A 26,284-nucleotide genomic window follows, 5' to 3' on the forward strand; every position below is an offset into this window, starting at 1 on the left:
ACCAATAGTATGGAAGAGGTTTGCTATTGTCTTGGGTTAGTTGGTTAAACCATGGTTGAAGTAAGATGGGTTTGTGGCTGGTTGCCACCATATACATGCCCAAGGTTAGTCGTCGTCGTCGTCTTCTTCTTCTTCTTCTTCTTCTTCTTCTTCTTCTTCTTCTTCTTCTTCTTCTTCTTCTTCTTCTTCTTCTTCTTCTTCTCCTCCTCCTCCTCCTCCTCCTCCCTTCCTTCTTCCTCCTCCTCCGTCTCCTTCTTCCTCCTCCTCCTCCTCCTCCTCCAGCTCCCCTTCCCCCCCTTCCCCCCTGGCTTGGTGGGCTTGGCTTGATGGGCGACATGGACGGACCCTGGAATCAGTGGTGGAATTCACATTTTTTTAACTGTGGGTGTGGCTTAGTGGGCATGGCAGTGGAAGGTTACTGCAAAATCCCCATTCCCTCCCGATCAGCTGGGACCCAGGAAGCAGAGAATAGATGGGGGCATGGCCAGCCAGAGGTGGTATTTACCAGATCTCCAAACTACTCAACATTTCTGCTACCGGTTCTCCACAACTGGTCAGAACCTGCTGAATGGCCCCTGCCCCCACCCTATCACTGCCTCTGCTTTAGCCTCTCCCTCCTGTTCTCCCTCCGCTCCCCCTCCTTCTTCTCCTGCCTCCTCCTCCTCCTTTTCCTCCTCCTTCTCTTTTATTGCTTCAATCACCCAGCAGCTTCCCCTAGAAACCTATTGCCCTATTTTAGAATTTTAGGCAGAATAAGACCTCAAGATCTATTCTCTTTGCTATAAATATTATTAACAATAAAAAATAAAAAAGAACCCCAATGGGGGGGGAGGAGGCAAAGGAGGAGGAGGAGGAGGAGGAGGAGGAGGAGGAGGAGGAAGAGGAGGAGGAGAAGGAGAAGGAGAAGGAGAAGGAGAAAGAGGAGGAGGAGGGGGGTTCATAATTGTTGGAAGAAATGTCCTTCTGGGTTCAATTATTGAAAAAAATGTCCTTCTGGGTTCAGTTCCAAATGGGGAAAAAGACACTGGAAACGTGGAGGCTGCTTGGAAATATGGTTTAATGCTGGACAGCATCACATGACCTGAGCTCCTGAACAGAAAAGGGGGATCACATCCTTCCAGATGTTGGGTGAAGAAGAACAAGAGACCGAGATACTGAAAGTTCCTGCTTTTATGCCCTCTCTGGCCTTTGATCTTGATCTTGTATTCTGATTGGTTGTCAGACTCCCATGGGGCCATGCAGGGGCAACTCTCTAGGCTGTGAGTCCATGTTTGGTTGAGCATTGCTTTTTCCCATCTGCCCTGTGGTGAGATGGGCAAAGGGCTAATACTAACATGCCTTAATCCCATCACCCTGGAGCTTAAGGGGGGAGATCTTTGTTAAGTAGAATAGACTGGCTCAGGCCTTTTAATGGCCCATTGACAAAGGTGGGGGGCTATTAAGAGTGGGGGGGGTTATTCTGCCTTTTCAATATTTCCTAGGATATTTCATTTTTCTAGGAGAGAGGTGAGTGCTAACTTCCTACATTTAGATAAGGGAAAACATTTAAATGTTTGCTTGACTTCCTAAAAAGAGTTAATTGTAGGAGTTTTGCTTCCATGGGAATCTGCCAACTTCGGCTTAGAGAGAATGGGGAGGATTCAGGTTGGGGCCTTTTAAGTCCTGTCCCATCTCCTCAAAGCTTTCTAGTCTGAGATGGAGAAGGACTTGAGACTCTCCAATTCTCATCCATCTTTTCAAGGGGACGATCTGCTTTGGCAAAACCAGGTCAGCATCAGAGTAAAAATAGAAAGCTATGAGTAAGCAGGCAGGTGTCTGTGACAATAATGTGACAAGCCTCTTTTTGTTCATTTCTTTGATAAGCTGGCTGTCACCAAGTGAAGCTCCAGATAGGCTGCAAAGCTTCAGAAGAGGGCCGTCATCAACAGAACAACACAGTTGGAAGGGACTGTTCCAACCAAGGCTTCATGAGAACCTGAAGCAAACTCCTTGTGCCAAGAAAAACCTCTTTTATTAATTTATTGTGAATTCCTCTCATTCACATCCAACAAAGTCTTTCAAGGGAGGATTTACAGTCACAGGCCTTCTCTGGCTGGGGGAGCTGCCAGGCTGATATCTGCAAACTTGGCAAGGAATCTCGAAGAGTCACGAACCAATTCTACGAACTAATGGTCTCCTGAAAATTCCACTTCCCTTTCGCTCCTCTTTTATTTCCCAAGTTGACCCCTGTTATTTAGTTGTTCCCTTCGTCTGGCAACTCTGTGCATGCTCACACTGGGAACAGGCTCCAGCTGTTCATCTGCCTCACTGATGTCTGACTCTGAAGCAGCTGATAACTGGCATAGGGCTCTGGTCCCCTCTCTGTCTCCAACACAAAGCCTTCATCAGAGCTTTCCCCAGACTCCAGGACTGGCCCATGTTCCTCCCCAACCTTCTCACTGTCCGAATCTGCTGGCCACTGGCAGGCCAGAACAGGGACCTTGGAGGTCTTCTAGTTCAACCCCTTGCTCAAGCAGAAGAACCTATACCATTCCAGACAATTGGTTCTACAATTTCCTCTTAAAGATTTCCAGGGATGCTTCGTTGACCATGGACTAAGAAAGCTTTTTGATACAGCTTTGTCACCTCGTTTCCACCTTAAATTGCAAAGTCAGGTTTGCATGAGGACAAATCGAGCCCTACTATTAACTTTATTTATTAATTTTATGGACAGTCCTTGGAATTCCATCACTAAGTGATGCATTTGTAAAGTAAGGGCAGCACATGACTTAGTATCGCTTAGTAAAGCCAGCTGCAGTTCTGGTTGTTAAGTTGTGCCTGGTTGTTAGCTGTGATGTTACGTGATTGCAATTTTCGGTTTCCTGCTGGCTTCCCCATTGAATTTTGCTTGTCGGGAGTTGGCTATGAAAGTCACAGATTGCAATCATGATACCACTAGGATGCTGTGATGATCAGCTTCCAGAACCGGATGTAAATCCCACACTATCATAATTTCACTTCTTGAGTGAGTGGTTAAGTAAGCGAGGGCTACCTATAAAAATATTTATTTAGCTGTTAGCTGTTGAGAAATAAATAGGGGATGCTTGATGTTTTTTTCCTTAGAGACACAAACATTTTATTGTTTTTCTTTTAATTGTTTTTAATCATTATATGAAATCTCATATTTGGAATCCTCCTTTCAAAAGCAATAATGTTAATTAAAAACAAGTAAAAGGCCAATGACAATATAAATTAATTGGGGATTATATTGCTATGTATGCAATTATATTTCCGTGTTCTATTTCTTCCCCTCTCTGCGTTCAGTTTTTCTTATTGTTTTTTTTTTTACCTAGTGAATGAAAATAAAATTGTACCAAAAGAGAGAGGAAAAAAGATGGAGAAAGTGGGATCGTTTAGACTTCCTTTAGTTTTTAGACTAAAAAAAAGAAACTTTTGTTTTTCTATATTTGTTGTGACCTGCCAGCAGCCAGTGGAGCTAGAAGCAGATTCGGCCAGTGAGGAGGTTGGGGAGGAACATGGGCCAGTCCTGGAGTTTGGGGAAGGCTCTGATGAGGGCTCTGTGTCGGAGGCAGAGAGGGGGCCTAAGCCGTATGCCTTTTCCCAAAGTGCGCATGCACAGAACTGCCAGGAGAAGGGAACAGCTAAGGAATAGGGGTCGACTTGGGAGTAAGGCCACAGGTGGACAATGAATGGCCCCTCCCAGAGGAAATAAAAGAGGAGCGAAAGGGGAGTGGAGTTTGCAGGAGACAATTAGTTCGCTTCATTGGTTCGTGACTCTCTGGAGACTGCTTGCCTAGTTTTCAACTTGCAGGAGTCTTTTTAAGATTATATCCAGTAGTGGGGTTCCGCAGCACTCAAAGACCACCCTTGGTGTCAGCATTGGTGAGCTGAGCTGTTTTTTAGCTCAGGTGAGCCGTGGCAATCATCTCTGCCGTGCAAATCAGCTGAGCTAAAAAACAAGGAAATACAAGACAGGGAATGGTGGGGGTGGGAGGGCAAGGCCAGCAAGAGGTGGTGTTTGTCGGTTCTCCAAACTATGCAAATTTTCCGCTAGTGGTCGCCCGAACCGGTCCAAAGTGGCTGAATACCACCTCTGATTATATCCCTTCTCAGTAACCTTAAATGTACATTTACCTGTATGTGTAGGTAGTTCTCTACATCCAGCACAGTAGGTTATTTTTTTTCTAAAACATGCATCACTATTTTGAAATGTGACTTTGGAAGCTGACCTAGCAAAGATTTCTTGACCGTAGAATTTCATGCCAGAATGAATCAGTTCTTGCTGTTCGAAATCATTAACATCAGATTTCCTGGTTTTTATTTTTTATTTTTAAAGATTCCTCCTGTGCACTCCCAACCCTCTGAATCTCATTTGATGGAACCATTCTCTAGCAGGGCTAAGCAAAGGGTTCTTGTTACAAACTGGAGCATATAATCATGTGCCACTAGCTTTCTAATGACAGAAGTCTTCTTATGCATTTATGACCAATTGTGGCTGGGTTAGAGCTGTACTTTAGTACAAAACAGGGTAGAATTCCCCTCAAAGATCTCTGTGGTTTAATGGTTTACAAAGTAAGGTTCTACATTTGAAAAACCAAATTCACAAATACAGAATAGGTGACGTTTGGTTCAATCGTAGTAACTGTGAGAGGGATCTTAGAGTCCTAGTGGACAACCATTTAAATAGGAGCCAGCCGTGTGCAGCAGCTGCCAAAAAATCCAACACAGTTCTAGGCTGCATCAACAGAGGGATAGCATCAAGATCACGTGAAGTGTTAATACCACTTTATAAAGCCTTGGTAAGGCCACACTTGGAATACTGCATCCAGTTTTGGTCGCCACGATGTAGAAAAGATGTGGAGACTCTAGAAAGAGTTCAGAGAAGAGCAACCAAGATGATTAGGGGACTGGAGGCTAAAACATATGATGAATGGTTGCAGGAACTGGGAATGTCTAGTTTAATGAAAAGAAGTCCTAGGGGTGACATGATAGCAGTGTTACGATATCTAAGGGATTATCACAAAGAAGAGGGAGTCAAACTATTCTCCAAAGCACCAGAACGTAAGATGAGAAACAGCAGATGGAAACTAATCAAGGAGAGAATCAATTAATGAGAAATTTCATAACAATCAACCAGTGGAACAAGTTGCTTCCAAAAGTTGTGGGTACTCCAACACTGGGGCTTTTAAAGAAGAGATTGGACAACCATTTGTCTGAAATGGTATAGGGCTGTGATGGTGAATCTATGGCATGTGTACCAGAAGTGGCATACAGAGCCATATCTCCGGGGATGTGAGCTGCCGCTAATTGCTCTTCCAGGTTCTGGCGTGCTGGCCAGCTGGTCGTCATGCGTGTGGAATTGCCAGAAACCGGAAGAGCAGCCATGCGCACCGGGTGGCTGCTCTTCTGGTTTCTGATGCATGCATGCGTACTGGCCACATGGCCTTCAGTTTCTGGCACGTATGCACGTGCATAAACCAGGTGGCCAGTGTGCATGCACATGCTGGAAAACCAGAAGATCATCTTCCCAGTGTGCACATGCGTACCGGGTCACTAATCATCCAGTTTCTGGTGCACGCACACCAGTGGTGGGATACAACCGGTACTCTCCGGTACAGGCGTACCGGTGCATGCTGGGAGAACCAGGTACCGCTCCGGAGAGCCCACCCGCCCGTCCTCCTTACTGGTATTTGAGCCGATCGGGGCTTTCGCACATGCGCATGGAGCGTACGGCACCTTTCGCGACGCTCTGCTAAGCCGCTGGAGCATCACAGGCGGTAAGTACACATGCATGCATGCGTGCGGTGGACGCCCGGCCTCGTTGCACAGTACCAGTTGCAACGGGATCCGGAACTCGCCACTGATGCACATGTTCCTATTTTGGCACTCGATGCGACAAAGGTTCACCAACACTGGTATAGAGTCTCCTGCCTGAACAGGAGGTTGGACTAGAAGACCTCCAAGATCCCTTGCTCGTCGTAACTTATAAAGCCCTTCATGGTATTGGACCTGGGTACTTGAGAGACTTCACCTCTCTCCAGGCCTTCCGGAAAGCTGTTAAAACCTGGCTGTGCCGGCAGGCCTGGGGTTGATGAGTTCCCCTCCCCTCTCGACTTGTATGGTTGTATGATTCTTGTTTATTTTAATCACGTGTATTGTGTTTTATGTTCCCTTTTTCCCCCTTTGAGTTGTTCGCCGCCCTGAGTCCCTCCCGGAGAAGGGCGGCATACAAATAAACTAAATCTTAATCTTAATCTTTCCAATGCTGTCATCCTGGTAGCTTTTAAAACCCTTTTCCTGGAGGGACTTAAAAGCAGCTGAAAAAGGGGGGAAAAAACCCCTCAAAGGAGAGAATTCTTTCATTTGTCTGAAAAAGGCAAGATGTGATCTCGGCTCTCAAGAATCTTCAGCAAAGGAATATCTTCTCTTTGAGAGTCGATTAAGTCAGCCCCCTCTTTTTTTTAATTGCTCAGAAAGAAAGAAAAAGTACTTTGGGAGAGGATGCTTTGAAGTTACCGTGGGGGAGAAAAAAAAAGAAGAAGAAGAAGAAGCCGATTGAAAGTAATTTGACTCTTCCGGCCATCAAAACATCAGCTGATTTGCCCTGAATTCAGTTCTCAAGCATCCATTAAATAATGGTTTATTATATTACGAACCGGAGAAGGGTGGGGGGAGACCGCATCTTAGTTACCTTCCTACCATTAGCGGTTTCTGCACCTTCCTGCTTTCAATCTCTTCGCTTTTATAAGGAATTAAAAGCTCTTTGCCCACCCTAAAAGGAAAAAAAAGAAATACATTTAACCTTCTGTTCATTGTTGTCTTCTGTTGATACCGCTTGCAAATGTAGGCAGGAAAAATAAATAAATAAAGGCTTGAAATCTTCCTTTTAGCAAAAGCAGAATTTCTTTTGCCCTACTTGAGCTGGAAGGAAGGAAGGAACAACAGCCAGCTTGCATTTATTAATTTGTTGGACTTATTTCTGTCAGGCCAGAAAGGATCATAGCCCCATCATGGTCCTTTTGATTTAATTTTGTTTAGTTAAAATTGCGGGTCAGGAGGAGGGCTGAGAATATATCTGCAGATCCCTCACTTGCTGGACATCAACTGATTCAATTTCTCCCCTCAGGACAACCATTGTGTGCCAAAACAACTAGATACAGTTTTTCCCCTCATGTCATTACTCTGCTGAACACCTAATCCTCACAGTATTGTTTTGTGTTTAAGTATATTTACCCATGTGGTGTGGCTGTGGTATTGTTAGTATTATTATCTCATTTACGACCCCCTTTTATTGGTATTATTCATATGATTATGATTACTGATGCTTTGCATGTAAATAGAGAATTTCTATACTGGGGACAAATTCCTTGTGTGTCTAATCACACTTGGCCAAATAAAGTTCTATTCCATTCCTTTTTCTATTCTATTCTATTCTATTCTATTCTATTCTATTCTATTCTATTCTATTCTATTCTATTCCATTCCTTTTTCTGTTCATTTGTTTGATTCTATTCCATTCCATTCCATTCCTTTCTCTTTTTTCTATTCTATTCTATTCCTTTCCTTTTTCTGTTCATTTGTTTCTGATTCTATTCTATTCTATTCTATTCCATTCCATTCCATTTTCTATTCATTTGTTTGATTCTATTCTATTCTATTCCTTTTTCTGTTCATTCCTGTTTCGTTTCTATTCTATTCCTTTTTCTATTCTATTCTATTCTATTCTATTCTATTCTATTCTATTCTATTCCATTCTATTCTATTCCTTTCCTTTCCATTCCTTTTTCTGTTCATTCCTATTTCTATTCTATTCTATTCCATTCCTTTTTCTATTCTATTCCATTCCATTCCATTCCATTCCTTTTTCTGTTCATTTGTTTCTGATTCTGTTCTATTCTATTCTATCCCATCCCATCCCATCCCATCCTCTATTCTATTCTATTCTATTCTATTCTATTCTATTCTATTCAACTCTACTCAACTCTTTTCTATTAATTTATATAGCCACTCATTTTTAATCAACTCTGGGCATCTGCCGATCAAAGACCAAAATGCATCTTAAGTCACATTAAAATGATAAAGCCAACCCGATTTAAATTTTTACGTTGTTTGAGAAAACAGGTGGTCTGAAAATTCTGGGTTCCGCTTGCGACAAAATTTGGAGTGCTTCCCCTTAGGAACCAATGAAAATATTAGAGAAGCCCAAGACATGATAGTATGGGTAGTCCTCAATTTACATGCATTCGTTTAGTGACTGTTCAAAATTACAACGGTTCTGAAAAAATTGACTTATGACCGTTTTTCAGACTTACTATCCTTGTAGCATCCTCCATGGTCACGTAATCAAAATCAGAGGCCACTTGACAACTGGCTCATATTTATGACGGTTGCAGTGTCCAGGGGTCATGTGATCCCCTTTTGTGATCTTCTGACAAGCAAAGTCAATGGAGGAGCCAGATTCACTTAACAACCGGGTTAGTAACTGCAGCGATTCACTTAACAACAGTGGAAAAAATGGTTGTACAATAGGACAAAACTCACGTAACAAATGTTTCACTTAGCAGCATAAATATGGGGGCCACTGGTGATCATATAAGTCGAGGTCTACTTGTACCATTTTATTTGAAATGAACTTTAAAAAATGCTTTGATTTTATTTTTATTTTTCGCTAAAGGCAACAGTAGAAGTTGAGATTTTAAGCAAGCTTTTTTCCTCAGTGCGCCAAGCAAACCAGCATGGCTACTCGGCAGGGAAGCACCAACATTGAGTGGCTGGTGAAAAACAGCATCGGTGATAATAAATGTGACAGGTTTGAAATATTTTTTCCTCTGCTTAGTGCACAAAGACAGCTAAACAATTATTATAAATATTCTCCAAAGCACCTGAGGGCAGAACAAGAAGTAACGGGGTAGAAGATCATTAACGAGAGATCTCACTTTGAGTTAAGGGGAAATTTCCTGACAGTGAGAACAATTTAATCCGTGGAACAGCTTGTCTCTGGAAGTTGTGGGTGATCCATCGCTTTTAAAGAAGAGAGTTTAGGCCGTCTAGTTTCTGGACGAGAAGACCTCTAAGGTCCCTTCCAACTCTGTAATTCCATATTTCATTTTCATTTCATTTCATTTCCTTTATTTGTATGCCACCCTTTTCCCTGGGGGGACTCAGGGCGGCTCACAATTCAAAAAGGGAGGGGGGGAAAGACAAACAGTATTCCAATATGGAAACAATACAACATATTAAAAGAGAGCACAACAGTCACACAATTCGGGTGGGGTTGGAATCTTAACCCCAGGCCAGCCGGGACAGCCAGATCTTCAAAGCGGCGCGGAAGGATTGGAGGGTGGTGAGGGTCCGAATCTCCACGGGGAGTTCGTTCCAGAGGGTCGGAGCAGCCACCGAGAAGGCTCTCCTCCGGGTAGTTGCCAGTTTGCACTGGCTAGTAGATGGAATTCGGAGGAGGCCTAATCGATGCGATCGTATCGGTCTAGTGGAGGTAATTGGCAGTAGGCGGTCTCTCAAATACCCTACAAATATACAAATATTTGTGTACAAATATTCTACACTATAATTACAAATGCAACTTATCTTTGTTTTTTGGAACTTGGAACTTGGAAATTGAAAACTTAAGAACGGAATGGAATGCTGTCTTCAAGGAATCGAAATCCTATGAAACACATTCATTAAGTCACATTTTTCAGTGCTGTTGTAACTTTGAGAAAGGTTACTAAATGAACTGTTGTAAGTTGAACTGTTTCAAAGATGTTTCACTTCTCATCCAAGAAGCTTCTTCAGCTCTGGCTGGATGATGGGGCATGGAATATTCCTTGGTCATTTGCCTTCTTTTAGAGAGTGGTTGAAGCCACTTAGAGGTTTGTCTGTGTCTTCAGGTTGCACTACTCAGGTGACCCTGAGGAAACAAACGAACCCCCCAAGTGGCCTTAACGGCTCTCTAGAAAGGATTCAAATGACCAGCTTCCTTGCAAGGAGTATAAATCCTTCCATTCCCGACCGTCATGTCAGAGCTGAAGAAGCTGAAGAGCTGAGAGACCGCCTGCTGCCAATTACCTCTAATAGACCGATTAGATCCCACAGATTAGGCCTCCTCCGAATTCCATCCACTGGCCAATGCCGATTGGCTACCACCCGGAGGAGGGCCTTCTCTGTGGCTGCTCCGGCCCTTTGGAATGAGCTCCCCGTGGAGATTTGGACCCTCACCACCCTCCAGGCCTTCCGCAAAGCCTTAAAAACCCGGCTGTCCCGACAGGCCTGGGGCTGATGAGTTCCTGTCCCCGCTCGAATGGTGTGGCTGTTGATTGTTTTTAAAATTGTGGTGTTGTGTTGTCTGTTGTTTTTCTTTTTTTCCTGTTTGTCCCCCCCCCCCGCCCCCTTGACTTGGTGTGTGAGCTGCCCTGAGTCCCTCTGGGAATAGGGCAGCATAGAAATACAATAAAATCGAAATCGAAGCTTCTTGGAAGAGAAGCGAAATGTCTTCAAAAAGAAAAATAAGAAAATCCAGTTGGGTCCTCAAAAAAAAAACCTTTGGGACATCTTGGCTGTTTTTACAACCATTTTACTAGTGCTTTGCCACAATTCCCTAGCTTAGGAGAGAACCAAATGTCATGTGGAGCTGCCCCCAAGTCCATTTATTTATTTATTTATTTTATTTATTTCATCAAGCATGAATTAGATAACAGATATAGGTATAAACATGATTATGAATACATGAAATGAATGCAAATACAGGGGAATATTAGGACAAGGACAGTAGGGATGCTGGTACGCTTATGCATGCCCCTTAAGGACCCCTTAGGAATGGGGTGAGGGTCGACAGTAGACAGTCTAAGGTTAAAGTTTTGGGGAAGAAACCACAGTGTTTCTCTCCTTCCTAGAGACCTCTCTCCCCACATGGCCCTGCCAAGATCACAATGTTTAGCACTGCAAACACACACACACACACACACACACAAACACAGAGGGAGGGAGGGAGGGAGGGAGGGAGGGAGGGAGGGAGGGAGAAAGAGGGAGAGAGATTGTTCACTTCAGCCTCTGAAAGGTTGCATTCTGATTGGATTGAAAACCAGCAAAGTTCTCCCCAATCCCTGCTCTCTCTCTCTCTCTCTCTCTCTCTGTGTGTGTGTGTGCGTGTGTGTGTGTGTTTTCACCAGCTTGAAAAATAACACAAGGATTTATCTGGGTAAAATGAAGATGGTTGCATGAATACAGGCACAATGCAGGAATTTCGACCACAATTGAGCCAAAAATTTACGTTGTTAATTGATGTTTGTTAAGTGAGCAAACACACACACACACATACGCACAGCCGCACTCCAGGAGACTTCCAAGCAGTCACTTACACCACAAACCATTTTTGTGTTACATTTTTGCTGATAAAGAAATGAAGGGAGGCTAGTATAGATCTATTTCAAGCTATTTAGCTCTCATCAGCTAGCCATACCCTTAATGGGATTCGAACTTGGGCTGCTTACATATTGTGCAGTATCTGTCTGTCTGTCTGTCTGTCTGTCTGTCTGTCTGTCTGTCTGTCTTATCTATCCTATCTATCCTATCTATCCTATCTATCTATCTATCTATCTATCTATCTATCTATCTATCTATCTATCTATCTATCTATCTATCTATCTATCATCTATCTATCTATCTATCTATCTGCTATCATAGCCCTCAGGAGGGTCTTGATTGTATACCAGGCAGATGTTTCTGTACACCAGGCCAGCTAGGTAGTTATGTTATGTATGCTGTTACACACAGTGTATGCTCACACACAAACACACACACACACACACACACACTTTTCTATCCCCATGCATTTTCAGAAATCTGCCCTGCTTTGAAAGTCTTTTAATACAATACAATACAATAACAGGGTATGGAAGGGACCTTGGAGGTCTTCTAGTCCAACCCCCTGCCTAGGCAGGAAACCCTATACTGTTTCAGACAAATGGCTATCCAACATCTTCTTAAAGACTTCCAGTGTTGGGGCATTCACAACTTCTGGAGGCAAGCTGTTCCACTGATTAATTGTTCTATCTGTCAGGAAATTTATCCTTAATTCTAAGTAGCTTCTCTCCTTGATTAGTTTCCACCCATTGCTTCTTGTTCTACCCTCAGGTGCTTTGGAGAATAGTTTGACTCCCTCTTCTTTGGGGCAGCCCCTGAGATATTGGAACACTGCTATCATGTCTTCCCTAGTCCTTCTTTTCATAAAACTAGACATACCCAGTTCTTGCAACCATTCTTCATATGTTTTAGCCTCCATTCCCCTAATTATCTTCATTGCTCTTCTCTGCACTCTTTCTAGAGTCTCCACATCTTTCAAGACCAAAACTGAATGCAGTATTCCAAGTATGGCCTTACAAAGGCCTTATAAAGTGGTATCAACACTTCACGTGATCTTGATTCTATCCCTTTGTTTATGCAGCCTAGAACTGTGTTGGCTTTTTTGGCAGCTGCTGCACACGGCTGGCTCCTATTTAAATGGTTGTCCACTAGGACTCCAAGATCCCTTTCACGGTTACTACTGTTGAGTAAGGTACCACCTGTACTGTACCTGTGTATTTCGTTTTCTTCCTGGATGTCTTCCCTCTGCCCTCCTTCTCCTCCACCTTGCCCCCAGCCCCTTCCTCAGCTATTTGCCTCCCCTAGAAGGACCACCCCCCAAGTCACTTTACCCCTCCCGAGCCTTCCTTGCAGTCCACCCAGTTACTCTTATCTAACACCCATATTTGTACACTTCTACCTTTAGGCCAGTATTTCTCAGCCTTGCCAGCTTGAAGAGCCGTGGACTTCAACTCCCAGAATTCCCCAGGCCAACTGTCTGGGGAATTCTGGGAGTTGAAGTCCACGCTTCTTCAAGCTGCTCAGGTTGAAAAACTCTGCTATAGGCCATCTGAAAAGTCCAGATCCAGGCTTTTTGGTGCAGAGAAAGGACTGAGCCCATATAAATTGGTCTATTTATTCATTTTATTTTTTAAAAAAGGTTGACCTTTTTGCCTCCGGCCCGCTTGTGATTCCACATGGAGCCAACCGTGGACTGAAGGCAAATAGGTCAACCAGTAAATATATTGTATGTAGGTATGAATATTTGTAGGAATGCATATTTTTCTGGATTTTTAAACAGCAGGCCTCCATGTTGCCAAGAGGCCTTCTCCATGGCCTGACTAATTCCAGTCAGGAAGAGTTCGAGAGGAGAGGGAGGATCCTCTGTGGCTCCACCTCTTTTTCCTCCTACTTGTCCTGCAGGAACGAAAACATTTGGACATCCGCTAGCTGGCCCAGGTGGTTGGTCATCCTTCTCCATCCAGCCTTGGGTCACCCTTTCGGGATTAGTGAAGTAACCTGAAGTGAATTTGGGGGTTCAAGTTGCACCATGAGCATACCACCCAAAGTTTTGTGGTCCGGCCTAGCATTCTTCCTGGTTTGCTTTGGGGCCTGCCTGCTGGTCTACATCCATCCCACCCAGCTTTGGGTTTACCTCAGACTAAGCCAGGATAATTTTACATCAAAAAAAGGCCCGTTCTTGGATTCGGATGAACTCTACAATAACCAAAGCAACACCACTCTCGTTCTGCTCTGGCTGAGCCCTTTTGGGCGCACACTTGGCCCGTTTGATTGTCTGGACCTGAATATCCCCAGATGTTACATCACCATGAATCGGAGCATGTACAATCGGTCCCACGCGGTGGTCTTTCACCACCGAGACATTTGGTGGGATCTCAAAAACCTCCCTCAGCAGCCCAGGCCTCTGTTTCAGAAGTGGATCTGGATGAACATGGAGTCACCCAGTCACTCGCCCCCCAAGCATGGATTGAATCGCCTCTTCAACCTAACCCTCAATTACCGCAGGGATGCAGATATCCACATACCTTACGGCTTGCTCATCTTTCACCCAAAGGCCTCTCGGGCAGAAGTTCCCCCGAAAGATAAACTCGTATGTTGGATAGTCAGCAACCGGTTTCCCCAGGAGAGAATTCGATATTACAAGGAATTAAAGAAATATATTAAAATTCACACTTATGGGAAATTGTTTGGACGCCGCCTGAGCTGGAAAGAATTCCTGCCCACCGTTTCCTCTTGCAAGTTTTATCTGGCTCTTGAAAATTCCATCTTTAAAGATTATATTACCGAGAAAACTTTCATAGCGTTTTCGGCTGGATCTGTGCCGGTGGTTCTGGGTCCTCCCAGAGAAAATTACGAGGATTACATCCCACCTCAGTCTTTCATCCACGTGGACGATTTCGAGTCACCTAGGAATCTCTCAGAGTACCTTCTGATGCTTGACCAAAATGATACACTATATCGAAGTTACTTTGAATGGAAGAAAGATTTTGGGGTCTACCGTCCTCATTTCTGGAAATCACACTTATGCCTGGCTTGTGACTACATCCAGAAACACCCGGGGTACCAGTCTGTCGGAAATTTACAAAAATGGTTTTGGAATGATAGTTGTAGTAATTTTTTCCCTACACATTAAAAAAATAGAAAAAAGCTGCAGAGATCACCAACCTGAAATTGAGCAGGTATACAACGAAATACGAATTCTGAGTACAGCATAATATTTGCAATCTTTTCTTTTTTTCTGAATATGGAAAATTCTTTTCCTTAAGGTTGGACATGTTAGTCCAGATACTATGTGGATAACATTATCTTAGATGTTATCTTGCTGTTTTTTTACATGTTATTAGATAATTTCCGCATTCTTTGCTCAAAAAGATGATCACCAGCTTTCGACTTTGGCTTTCAAACCCATTTTTGTTGTGATTTTAAATAGGAATTAAAAGCTGCTAAGATGGGCCTATGTTGTGTTCCCTTATTTAAACATTTTGCACATCAACCAGAGGTGGGTTGCTCCTAGTTTGGCCCGGTTCAGCTGAACCGGTAGTGTTGATGGTGTGAGTCTCCGCCCATCCGCATGCGCAGAAGTGTTGCACATGTACACGCACGCAAGCATGAGCAAACCAGTAGTAAACCGGTTAGCAACCCACCACTGACAACAACATGTTTTACTGTAGTACAGAGGTCCCCCAACTTGGCAACTTTAAGACTTGTGGACTTCAACTCCCAGAATTCTCCAGAATTCTGGGAGTTGAAGTCCACAAGTCTTAAAGTTGCCAAGTTTGAAGACCTTTGCTGTAGTATTTTAATCACACATTTCCTCTTCAAATTTCAAATTTTGCAATGTGTACAGGTGGTCTTTCACTTACGACCACAACTGGGCTCAAAATGTATGTTGCTAAGCGAGACATCTGCTAAGTGAATTTTTCTCCATTGTTCAACCATTCTTGCCACAGTTGCTCAGTGAATCGCTGCAGTTGTTAAGTTAGTAACATGGTTGTTAAGTGAATCTAACTTCCCCATGGACTTGGCTTGTCAGAAGGTCGCAAAAGGGGATCACATGACTTTGGGACACTGCAATCATCATAAAGACAGGTCAGTTGCCAAGTATCCAAATTCTGATCCTGTGGCCATGGGGATGCTGTGACAGTTGTAAAAATGGCTATAAGTCACTTTGCAATTTTTTGATGTAATTTTGAACGGTTCACTGAATGAACTGTCATTAAGTTGGGAAGTACCTTTACTTAGATGGAATATGAGAAATAACTCACTCATCTGGGCGCATTCAAAAGTCACAAACTAGACGCAACAAGACTTCATCCTGCATTGTTGGCATGGCATCATTTGATGCTACTCTGTCTGTCAATGTTCGCCATCTTCCAACACCTGATTTCCTTTTCGATCTGGCTTTATCATTTTTGCAATGCACTGCGAGCCAATTCCACCATACAATTTACAAAATAGGATGCATTCCAGGCAGAGAGGGTATCCAGCAGGTTCTGACCAGTTCTGGAGAACCAGTAGCGGAAAATTTGAGTAGCTCAGAGAACCGGCAAATACCACCTCTGACTGTCCCCGCTCGCATCTATTCTCTGCTTCCCGAGTCACAGATGATCTGGAGGGAACGGGGATTTTGCAGTAACCTTCCCCTGGAGTGGAGAGGGAATGGAGATTTTGCATATCCTTCCCCTGGAGTGGAGGGGGAAAGGGGATTTTACAGTATTCTTTCCCTGCCACACCCACCAAGCCATGCCCACGGAACCGGTAGCAAATTTTTTTGAATCCCACCACTGATTCCAGGGTCCTTCCATGCCGTCTTACAATCTGCTTTCTAGATTGTCTTCAATTACAGGCGCTCTGAAGGCTACGTGGGAAGAAGAACATCTATCTATGCCATAGTTAGCGGCTTCAGAATGGTGAGCATGGATGCGTGAGCCATCCCTTTTTATGTGTAGGCAATGTACAGCCAGTTTGGCGCGACGGTTAAGGTAATGGCTTAGAAACTGTGAGTTCTAGTTCCACCTTAGACATGAAAGTCAGAGGGGTGATTTTGGGGCCAATCAAAAGGAGGCCGTGAGTTCTCGTCCTGTCTTAGGCATAGCAGTAGCAATAGCAGTTAGACTTATATACCGCTTCATAGGGCTTTCAGCCCTCTCTACGCGGTTTACAGAGTCAGCATATCGCCCCCAACAATCCAGGTCCTCATTTTACTCACCTCGGAAGGATGGAAGGCTGAGTCAACCTTGAGCCGGTGAGATTTGAACAGCTGAACTGCAGTCAGCTGAAGTAGCCTGCACTGCTGCATTTAACCACTGTGCTACCTCGGCTCTCGGCATGAAAGAACCTGGCTGAGTGACTTTGGGCCAGTCACTATTTCTCAGCCCAACCCACCTCAGGAGGTCGTTATTGTTGAGAAAATAGTCGGAAGGAAGATAAGGCATTTTCACCACCTTGAAAGTAATAAACGCGGGGTACAAATCAACTAAAGGCATACAATGCACAATGGAGGGGAGTGGGCTTTGATTGCCAAGATTGTAAAGAAACTTGTGACTGTCATTTTGGGTTCCCCCATGGGAGAACGGCACCTCGCTTCCCATTTTAGTTTAATCCTTGCTTTTAATTCCTTGTCCGAAAACCGTTTTAAAATGGGTTATCTTTCCCCCTCATTTGAATGGTTGGCGAAATGATTTTGTGACTGGCAAAATAGGACAAAACTTACGCTGTGGAGTTTGTATGGATCCAAGTCTTTATCTATTGGATCAAAGTCTTTATCGGTTTGGGATGGAGGAAATAGTCCAATTATTTGTCTGATTAACCTATAAATGCAGAGGTTTATTTTTTTCCAGAAGGAAAACTTGTTTTGGCCTTTGATGTGCTAATTTTGAAAAAAAAAATGGGTCAGTCCATGATAAAAGCTATATTTCATCGGGTTGTTTTTTTAAAAAAAATAATAATAATCCAATTAACTAGCTATTAGAATTTCACTGCATGCGTTTAATCATTTCCCCTTATTGTCACATTAAAAAATGGTACAATAGTCGTTCAGCAACTGATTGAAGTTACACTGGGGAAAAAGTGACATGATCATGTTTCACACTTATGACCATCGCAGCATCCCCATGGTCACGCAATTTACAGTTTGGATGTTTGACAACTGGTTCATATTTATGATGGTTGCAGTGTCCCGGGGTCATGTGACAGCCATTTTTGACCACCTCCTGACAAGCAAAATCAACACCAGATTCACTTAACGACGTCATTGCAAATTTAACCACTGCTGGGATTCACTTCACAAATGCGGCAAGAAGAGTCGTGAAAATGGGATGAAACTCGCTTAAGAAGTTTCTCACTTAGCGACATAAATTCTGGGCTCAATTGGGGTCTTGCGTTGAGGACCGCCAGTACTTGGATGACGTTTTTGGAAGCGCTGGGGAGTTTTTAATCCAGGAACATCAGGGGTCACACATACCAGTTTGGTGTTGTGGGGAGGCGTCAGCCTAGAAACTGGGAGACTGTGAGTTCTAATCCTGATTTAGGCTGAAGCCCAGGTGGATCATGTTAGGCCAATCACACTCTCTCAGCCCTAGGAGGGAGGCAATGGCAAGCCAAAAACCTTGCCAAGTAAACTGCAGGGACCTATTGAGCCAGGAATCAACACCAACCTGATACACACACAAACACACGGATGCCTTAAGTCAGGGGTCACCAACCTTTCAGATCTCAGGGACCACTAAATTCATCATTTTAAATCCCGCAGACCTCTAATATGTTCTGCCTAATGACAGTGGCAAGGAACAGAGGTACCAAAGGCTAAAAAAATCACACACCCCCAAAAGCTATTTTCCGAGGTTCGCAATTCTTTCTAAATTGAAAAACACAAACTGTTTTCCCTTCTCTTGTGTTTTGAGGATGGATTCCAACGTCCCTTCCTTCCTTCCTTCCTTCCTTCCTTCCTTCCTTCCTTCCTTCCTTCCTTCCTTCCTTCCTTCCTTCCTTCCTTCACTGGCACTGGCACTGGCACTGGCACTGGCTACTGATCGGACTCCGGATACGCTTCAAAGTGCTAGTCATAACTTATAAAGCCCTTCATGGTATTGGACCTGGGTACTTGAGAGACCGCCTGCTGCCAATTACCTCCCACAGACCCGTTAGATCACACAGGGTCGGCCTCCTCCGGGTTCCGTCCACCAGCCAATGCCATCTGGCTACTACCCGGGGGAGGGCCTTCTCTGTAGCAGCTCCGGCCCTTTGGAATGAACTCCCCGCGGAGATCCGGACCCTCACCTCTCTCCAGGCCTTCTGGAAAGCCGTCAAAACCTGGCTGTGCCGGCAGGCCTGGGGTTGATGAGTTCCCCTCCCCTCTCGACTGGTATGGCTGTGTGACTTTTGTGTATTTTAATTATGTGTACTGTTGTTTATGTTCCCTTTCCCCTTTGAGTTGTTCGCCGCCCTGAGTCCCTCCTGGAGAAGGGCGGCATACAAATAAACCAAAACTAAAAACTAAACTAAACTTTCTTTCTTTTTAACCAGAGCACAAAGTTGCATCCCTTACATCAAATGAACTGCTAGTTGCTACAACTACTGACCAGACTGTTCTACTCCTGGGGGCAGAGAAGAAGATGAATGTAGCTAGAGACCCAGAGATGGGGAGGTTGAACGGAACTATTTTCCCTTCCCAATTATGTTAGCTATCCCCGGGCTGTAGACCATTTTAATTCTGTCCTGATGACATTTTGAGGACAATACAACCTACCCAATGATTGGTCAACGGTGCAGATTTAAAATTACAGAACCACCATTATATTCAGCATTTTACAGCTGTGGCTTTAAGGAACACGAGTATTAAAGAAGGACGCAGAACTCGTCCTTCGGCTTCAAAAGACCATTCTTTAGCTCCACGTTTTATGGCTTAATCTTCTACAAGTATTTATTTAATGTTACATAAATATAGAGGGGGGGTGGGAGGAACTTCTTTAGGGCAAAACGAGCTGCGATATAGAAGAGGGTTTATATAATCGTTTCTTCCATCTGATTTTACTGCAGTCAACTGAGGACATGACAGTGCGCTTAAAGGGTTTTGTTTTTTTTAAAATAAAAAATCTAGAATCAAGCTGTCTCCTTTAAATATAGCCGAAATCTAACCTGCTATACGAACTTAAAACTTAAAAGACTTAAGATCCCCTTTAGGAAAGTTGCTTGATGCGTTTTATGGGGCGTCACTGTGAATAACGGTGCACAGTTTAAATCTGACACAAATCCAAGAAACAGGCGAAATAGAAGAACGATTAGACTCAAAAGGTAGAAATAGCAATAGCGCTCAAGACTTATATACCGCTTTCCAGTGCTTTCCAGCCTTCTCTAAGGGATTTAAAGAGCCGGCTTTTGCCCCCCAACAATTTGGGTCCTTATGTGACCGACCTCAGAAGGATGGAAAGCTGAGTCAACCTTGTGCCAATGGGGATCGAACTTCTGGCAGTAAGTTCAGTTCGTAGTAGCAATAGAAATAGCACTTAGACTTACGTACTGCTTCACAGTGCTTTACAGCTCTCTCTAAGTGGGTTTACAGAGTCAGCATATTGCCCACAGAAATCTGGGTCCTCATTTTACCGACCTCAGAAGGATAGAAGGCTGAGTCAACCTTGAGCCTGGTGAGAATCGAACTCCTGGCAGTGGGCAGAGTCAGCCTGCAATATTGCATTCTAACTGCTGCACCACATCGGCTCCTAATTTTTATGTACACGGATTTTGTGTGTGTGTGTGTGTGTGTGTGTGTGTGTGTGTGTTTAAAATATGGGGTTTCCTGCACTCTCAAATCTTTGGGAAACCAGCAAGTTGGATCTTAACCCAAATTACTTGATTCAGGCTTTTTCCAGCAAAAAAAAAGAGTTGAAATAAATATACAATTACTTGTTTTAATCATATTCCATAATGACATGGAGAAAGAGGTTAAATCTCTGGGCGGGGAGGGGGGAGTCCATTTCAGCAGTAACCTGGAACTCAGGTGTCTTACAAGACAGGGGAAAGCAGCAAAATCTACCAGAAGGAACCAGAAAGATACCGATCAGGCATCTATCTCTGGAGAACCTTCTCACCAAGTGGAAAGTGTGTCCTTTAGGGCAAAAAGGCCGTAGTACAGTGTTTCTCAACCTTGGCAACTTGAAGATGTCTGGACTTCAACTCCCAGAATTCCCCAGCCAGCGAATGCTGGCTGGGGAATTCTGGAAGTTGAAGTCCAGGCATCTTCAAGTAGCCAAGGTTGAGAAACACTGCCGTAGTATGCAAGGCAGAGCCCAAATATTCATTCAAGTAATGCAAGATAATATTGGTAGCTCAGGGATGAGAAATGGGCTCCATGATGATCTCTAAGCTAGGTAGTTTTCCTGGAGACATTTCATTACCCAACTAGGTAACATCATCAGTGCCACAAAGAAGTGGGGCCTGGCAAAGCCTGCTAGCACTGATGCAGGGAAACAACCGAGCTCAGAGAATACCAAAGACCCCACAATTCATTCAGCTGCATTTTTATCAGCTCCTCTGAGATGGCCAATTCATTTCTCCATATACCTGTCTCATGTTTAATTTTCCTTTATGCTCTGACTTATGAAAACACGTGAAGAATTGTTTCAGGAATTGGGTACGTCTAGTCCAGTGAAAAGGACTGGGGTTATATAGTTAGCAGTGTTCTGATATCTCCGAGGCTGCCCCAAAGAAGAGGGAGTCAAGCATTCTCCATTCTCCAAAGAACCTGAAGGCAGGACAAGAAGCAGTGGGTAGAAACTAATCAAGGAGAGAAACAACCTAGAACTTAAGGAGAAACTTCACGACAGTGAGATTAATTAATCAGTGGAATGGCTTGTCCAAAAGGATCCTCCATCTCTCAAATGTAGGCTGTGGAATTCAGTAAAAAAATGGTTAAAGGTGGATGTGAATTAAGAAAGAGTAGAAAACAAACTTATGAGCCAAGGTGGCGCAGTGGGTAGAGTGCAGTACTGCAGGCCACTTCAGCTGACTGCTAGTTCAACAGTTCAGCGGTTCAAATCTCACCGGTTTAGGGTTGACTCAGCCTTCCATCCTTCCGAGGTGGGTAAAATGAGGACCCAGATTGTGGGGGCGATATGCTGACTCTGTAAACCGCTTAGAGAGGCCTGAAAGGCCTATGAAGCGGTATATAAGTCTAACTGCTATTGCTATGTCAAAAGAAATTGCCAAGAAGAGAAAAGAAGCCAAAGGGGGAAGATCTGCAGAAGAAACTTAACCAAGTTTCTTCACAAAGAGAGCTGCTAGAAGAACCCAAAAGACATATTATGACATTTGTTTTGGAATACTGGAAATGGAACAGAAAAGAAAAATGCCAATGGACAGATAGTAGCTGATTTCAAGAGGATCAAATGAAAAGGAAGGAATATGCTGAAATTCTGGACACTAAAGGTATCAGGGATTTTAGGAGAGCTGTGTTGGCACAGTGGTTAGAGGGCAGTACTGCAAGCTATTTCAGCAGTTCAACAGTTTGATCCTGACCGGCTCCAGGTTGACTCAGCTTTCCATCCTTCCAAGGTTGAGGACCCAGATTGTTGGGGGTAGCAATATGCTGACTCTGGAAACTTAAGAGGGGGCTATAAAGCACTGTGAAGCAGTATATAAGTGCCATGCCTGCAAGCCATCTTTTCTTTTTGGACTTCAGGTCTGCCACACTGTCTACTGTGGGAAAATGGGAGGGGGAATTATATGGAGTTGGGTGATATGTAGCGATAACATTCTTCTTAGAAACTCAAGGTCATCCTGGGTCTCTGCACCGGGCCGGAACTGGATGGGTGGACTGTCTTCGTGGCAGTGGAAGATTGGACCATGTGATGAACTTGTGGGTGTTGGAGCAGGATCTGGAAAACCTGGAAGCTTTCAGATTGGGGTTTTCCCAGCCAATATGGCTCTTTTAATCAATTGCAACTTTGAGGAACTTCTAGCCTTGGAGGGTTATTTGTTTGAGGATGCTATTTGGAACCCTGACACTAAGTGCTATTGCTATTCTCTATTTATATGTACATGCTAGAAGACAAAGTTAGGACAGAATTTTCGTTGTTGCCAAGTTGGAAGACTACGAAAATTGATGGAATGGATGCAGAAATACGTGTCCTGACCCGTTTCTCAAACTTGACAAGCATGCAGTTTGTTAACTGAACGTTCCCTTTATTAGGAGCACCACAACCCCAGCAAAGAGTCCCTGTCTTACAGCAGACTAACGAAGTCTCTATGTGCCTGTGGAAGGCGAAGCTCACTTCCTTTCCCCTGAAGTGGCTCCAACACACAGCAGAATCCCCCCCCTCTTCTTAATGAAAATCCTGGAAGGTGCACCTGCTTTTTCCGGTAGTGGAGACACACAACACTCCAAAGCCATGCCCGACTCTCAATGCCGCAGATTCCAAGAAAGAAGTCTGAAATGGTTCCAGACACGATTCAGAAGTTTGGACTATCAGTGGCTGACTGAGATGGAAACTAATAGTTGTTTGCCACACCGATTCATTTCCGCCCCCTGCCTTTTATCCCCAGAGCTAGGGTGGGGCTTAGCTAGCAGCGGTGGCTCTTCTATTCCGAGAACTGGCCTATAGATTTCCATTGCTCTCCTCTCCTCTGCCTTCTGAGCATCAGGCACTGGACCCAGCTGTTCCCCTCTTCCTCATCAGCCACCTCCGGACCTGGGGGCTGTTGACTCTCCATCTGGAGGCCGATGGACGGCCCAGGCTCCATCTCTGTCTCTATCTCTGCCAGATCCATTCCCTCTTTCCCCCTAGGAGCTCTCAGATTGCCTCGATGCTGGCCCCAACTCCCACTCCACTTCCTCATCTGAGGGGCCGGCGGCTGACAAGCACACAATAATACAGTAACCTAGGCCAGCAAATATGGAGAACGATACAATGGCTGATAGAAGAGGTCAAAACCAAAGAAAGAAGACTTAACAGAATGTATTGTACAATTCTTAATTTCACTTGCTAGCAAAATAATGCTTGGGATCATCTAATGGCAGGTTAAGAGTCCTACATGGAAAGGGAGATGCCACATGTTCATGCCAGCTTTAGAAAAGGCCAAGGAACAAGACACAATATTGACAATTCCTGCTGGATGACTGAGAAAATTGGAGTATCAAAAACAGAGGTCAGTATGGGTGTCATTCATTTTTTTTATTTTTTTAAAAAAAGCCCTTTGTGTCAATCATGACAAAATGTAGAAGGTCCTTAGGAAACCAGGAATTCCAGAACATCTTATTGTCCTCCACAGAGAAACTTCTGCCCAGGACAGAAAATTAAAGTCCAGATGGGCATGGCAAAACACTGAGCTTCAGATTGGCAAAGGAGTGTGAGGATGGTGTTTATTTTCCCCTTATTTATCCTGGATATAATTTATGGAAAGGGACGCGGTGGCTCAGTGGCTAAGACGCTGAGCTTGTTGATCAGAAAGGTCGGCAGTTCGCCGGTTCGAATCTCTAGCGCCGCGTAACGGGGTGAGCTCTTGTTACTTGACCCAGCTTCCGCCAACCTAGCAGTTTGAAAACACGTAAAAAATGCAAGTAGAAAAATAGAGACCACCTTTGGTGGGAAAGTAACAGCGTTCCATGCGCCCTCAGTGTTTAGTCATGCCGGCCACTTAACCACGGAGACGTCTTCAGACAGCGCTGGCTCTTCGGCTTTGAAAGGGAGATGAGCACCGCCCCTAGAGCTGGAAACGACTAGTACATATGTGCGAGGGGAACCTTTACCTTTATAGTTTATGGCAAGTCAGGTTGAAAGAAGGTGAATGGGATTTTAAAATTGTTATTAGACACTTTGGTATCCTGTGCCGTGCTGACGACAGTTCAACATAAGCGTGTAGGACTTTTGGTTAACTGAATTTCTACCAACAGCATGGAATTAAATGCTGAGTTCCTCCTCCTTTCTCTCCATGTAATTTTGCATTTAGAAAGCCTGTTGACATTTAATCAAAAGTATTTTCTGCCTGTGTTTACTTCCTCTGATTGCACCCATAGTAGATATCCACCTTTCTACAACAGGCAAGCTTGAAGGAAACTACCATATTTTTCAGAGTATAAGCAGCACCTTTTTCCTCAAAAAAGAGGGTGAAAATCTGGGTGTGTCTTATACACTGAATACAGCATTTTTGGCCTCCTGAAACCTCACCCCCTTCACCAAAATGGCTGTGCAGAGTCTTTAGGAGGCTTCCAGTGTGCTCCTGGGGGCTGGGAAGGACAAAAATGAGCAGAAAATGGGGCATTTTTTGCTCTTTTTGCCCCCCCCCCAGCCCTCAGGAACACTCTACAAGCCTCCTAAAGAATATGCATGCCCTTTTTGTTGACAAAAACGGGCCCGTTTTTGTGAAAAATGGGTTGTTGTTTTTTGGCCTCCCCCTCCCAGCTGCTCGGAGCACTCTACAAGCCTCCTAAAGGTTATGCATGCCCTTCTTTTTAATAAAAAACGGGCCCATTTTCACAAAAAATGATCTGTTTTTGCAAGGTTTGCAGAGTGCAAAAACTTTTTTAAAAAAATTTGCCTCTTTAAAATCTTGGTGTGTCTTATACTCCGGTGCGTCTTATACTCCCAAAAATATGGTATATCCCCAAGTTATTCTTCAAGAGTCGTTGACTTGAGTGATGTGAAAATTGAAGTCATCCATCTATAAAAAAAAGTTTCATCATTGAAGAAGATTCTTTTACGCAGGACAATTTAAAAAAAAAAACCCTGTTTATTTACAACTCTACAAAGGTACAATAATAAGTGATGAAACACTTCAGAGTTAAAACAAAGATCCAGAAAAGCTATTTTGTGTTACAAAGCTTAGGGAAAAAAAGGAAAGGTAACATAAAAATCATACTGGTGTTTCATCTACGAACTGGCTATAGTTTTGGAGGCACGTTGGTGAAGGAAGGATTTTGAAGCTGTCCATATCCATGACCGCAATCCCTGGAAAACAACAGAACAAAAGACACACAGTTGTTATATATATATATAACAATACAGCACAGGCTCGATTCCCAACATGGGTATGGCTAGCTGATGAGAGCTAAATAGCTTGAAATAGATCTATACTAGTCTCCCTTTATTTATTTATCAGCACAAATATAACAAATGTAACAAAAAGGCAACAGTAAAAAAATATTGGGTTCTGTCTGGATGGTCTCTTGTGACGAGCCGAAGGACAGAGAATGGAAGTAGTGATCTTCCTCCCATATTTGGGCATACCGGGGGTTGTAAAATCTAAATAGATACCTTTCACCCTGGCTGGCTGATAAGGAGTCGAGCTCTGTGGCTCAATGGTTAACACATCTGCCTTAGAGGCAATACAGCACAGGCTCGATTCCCAGTAAGGGTATGGCTAGCTGATGAGAGCTAAATAGCTTGAAATAGATCTATACTAGTCTCCCTTTATTTATTTATCAGCACGCACACACACACACACACACACACACACACACACACACACACACACACATATATATGTTATATTTGTGCTGATCTTCCTCCCATATTTGGGCATACCAGGGGTTGTGACTTTATATATATATATATATATATATATATATATATATATATATATATATATATATATATATATATATATATATATATATATATATATATATATATATATATATATATATATATATATATATATAATGATTGATATATGGGACTTTCATGTTGCAAGGATGAAAAATAGCAATTAGAAAGAGTAATAATTTGTTTGAGGAAACTGAGAAAGAACAGCAAATTAACAAGGGCTTCGCTTTACATTTTGGCAGAAATGATCTACGACTGAAAGCTTAAAACAGCAGGCTACGCATTAAAAGAGACCTTCTAATATTTCATGTTTTAAATATAAACTAACGGGAATATGTCATTATTTTGATTGCCTGTAACTTGAACTGTAGCATAACAAAGTGCTCCCC

General features: G+C 43.5%; 2 protein-coding genes across 5 annotated transcripts in view; one reads left to right on the forward strand and one right to left on the reverse strand.

The window, feature by feature from the left end:
• Positions 1–13,307: 13,307 nt before the first annotated feature.
• On the forward strand, positions 13,308–14,810 carry LOC106554991 (4-galactosyl-N-acetylglucosaminide 3-alpha-L-fucosyltransferase 9-like). Its single transcript, XM_014073752.2, has one exon. It carries the CDS (start codon positions 13,388–13,390, stop codon positions 14,489–14,491), a length of 1,104 nt encoding a protein of 367 aa, XP_013929227.2. The 5' UTR covers positions 13,308–13,387; the 3' UTR covers positions 14,492–14,810.
• Positions 14,811–25,060: 10,250 nt separating this feature from the next.
• The window catches only part of KHDRBS3 (KH RNA binding domain containing, signal transduction associated 3), a 131,543-nt gene continuing 130,319 nt past the window's right edge, over positions 25,061–26,284 (reverse strand). For all 4 annotated transcript variants that reach the window (XR_015695589.1, XR_015695591.1, XR_015695592.1 and 1 more), the window contains one exon: positions 25,061–25,298. The gene's annotated coding sequence lies outside the window, so the exon portion shown is untranslated. The remainder of the gene's footprint in view (positions 25,299–26,284) is intronic.

The sequence above is a fragment of the Thamnophis sirtalis genome, unplaced genomic scaffold (assembly GCF_051295495.1).
Source record: "Thamnophis sirtalis isolate CommonGarterSnake01/CBP01778 unplaced genomic scaffold, rThaSir2_p1.2 scaffold_2, whole genome shotgun sequence".
NCBI lineage: Eukaryota > Metazoa > Chordata > Lepidosauria > Squamata > Natricidae > Thamnophis > Thamnophis sirtalis.

Coding starts and splice junctions, on each gene's coding strand:
- LOC106554991 (XM_014073752.2), top strand. CDS start 13,388: ATGAGCATACCACCCAAAGTTTTGTGGTCCGGCCTAGCATTCTTCCTG.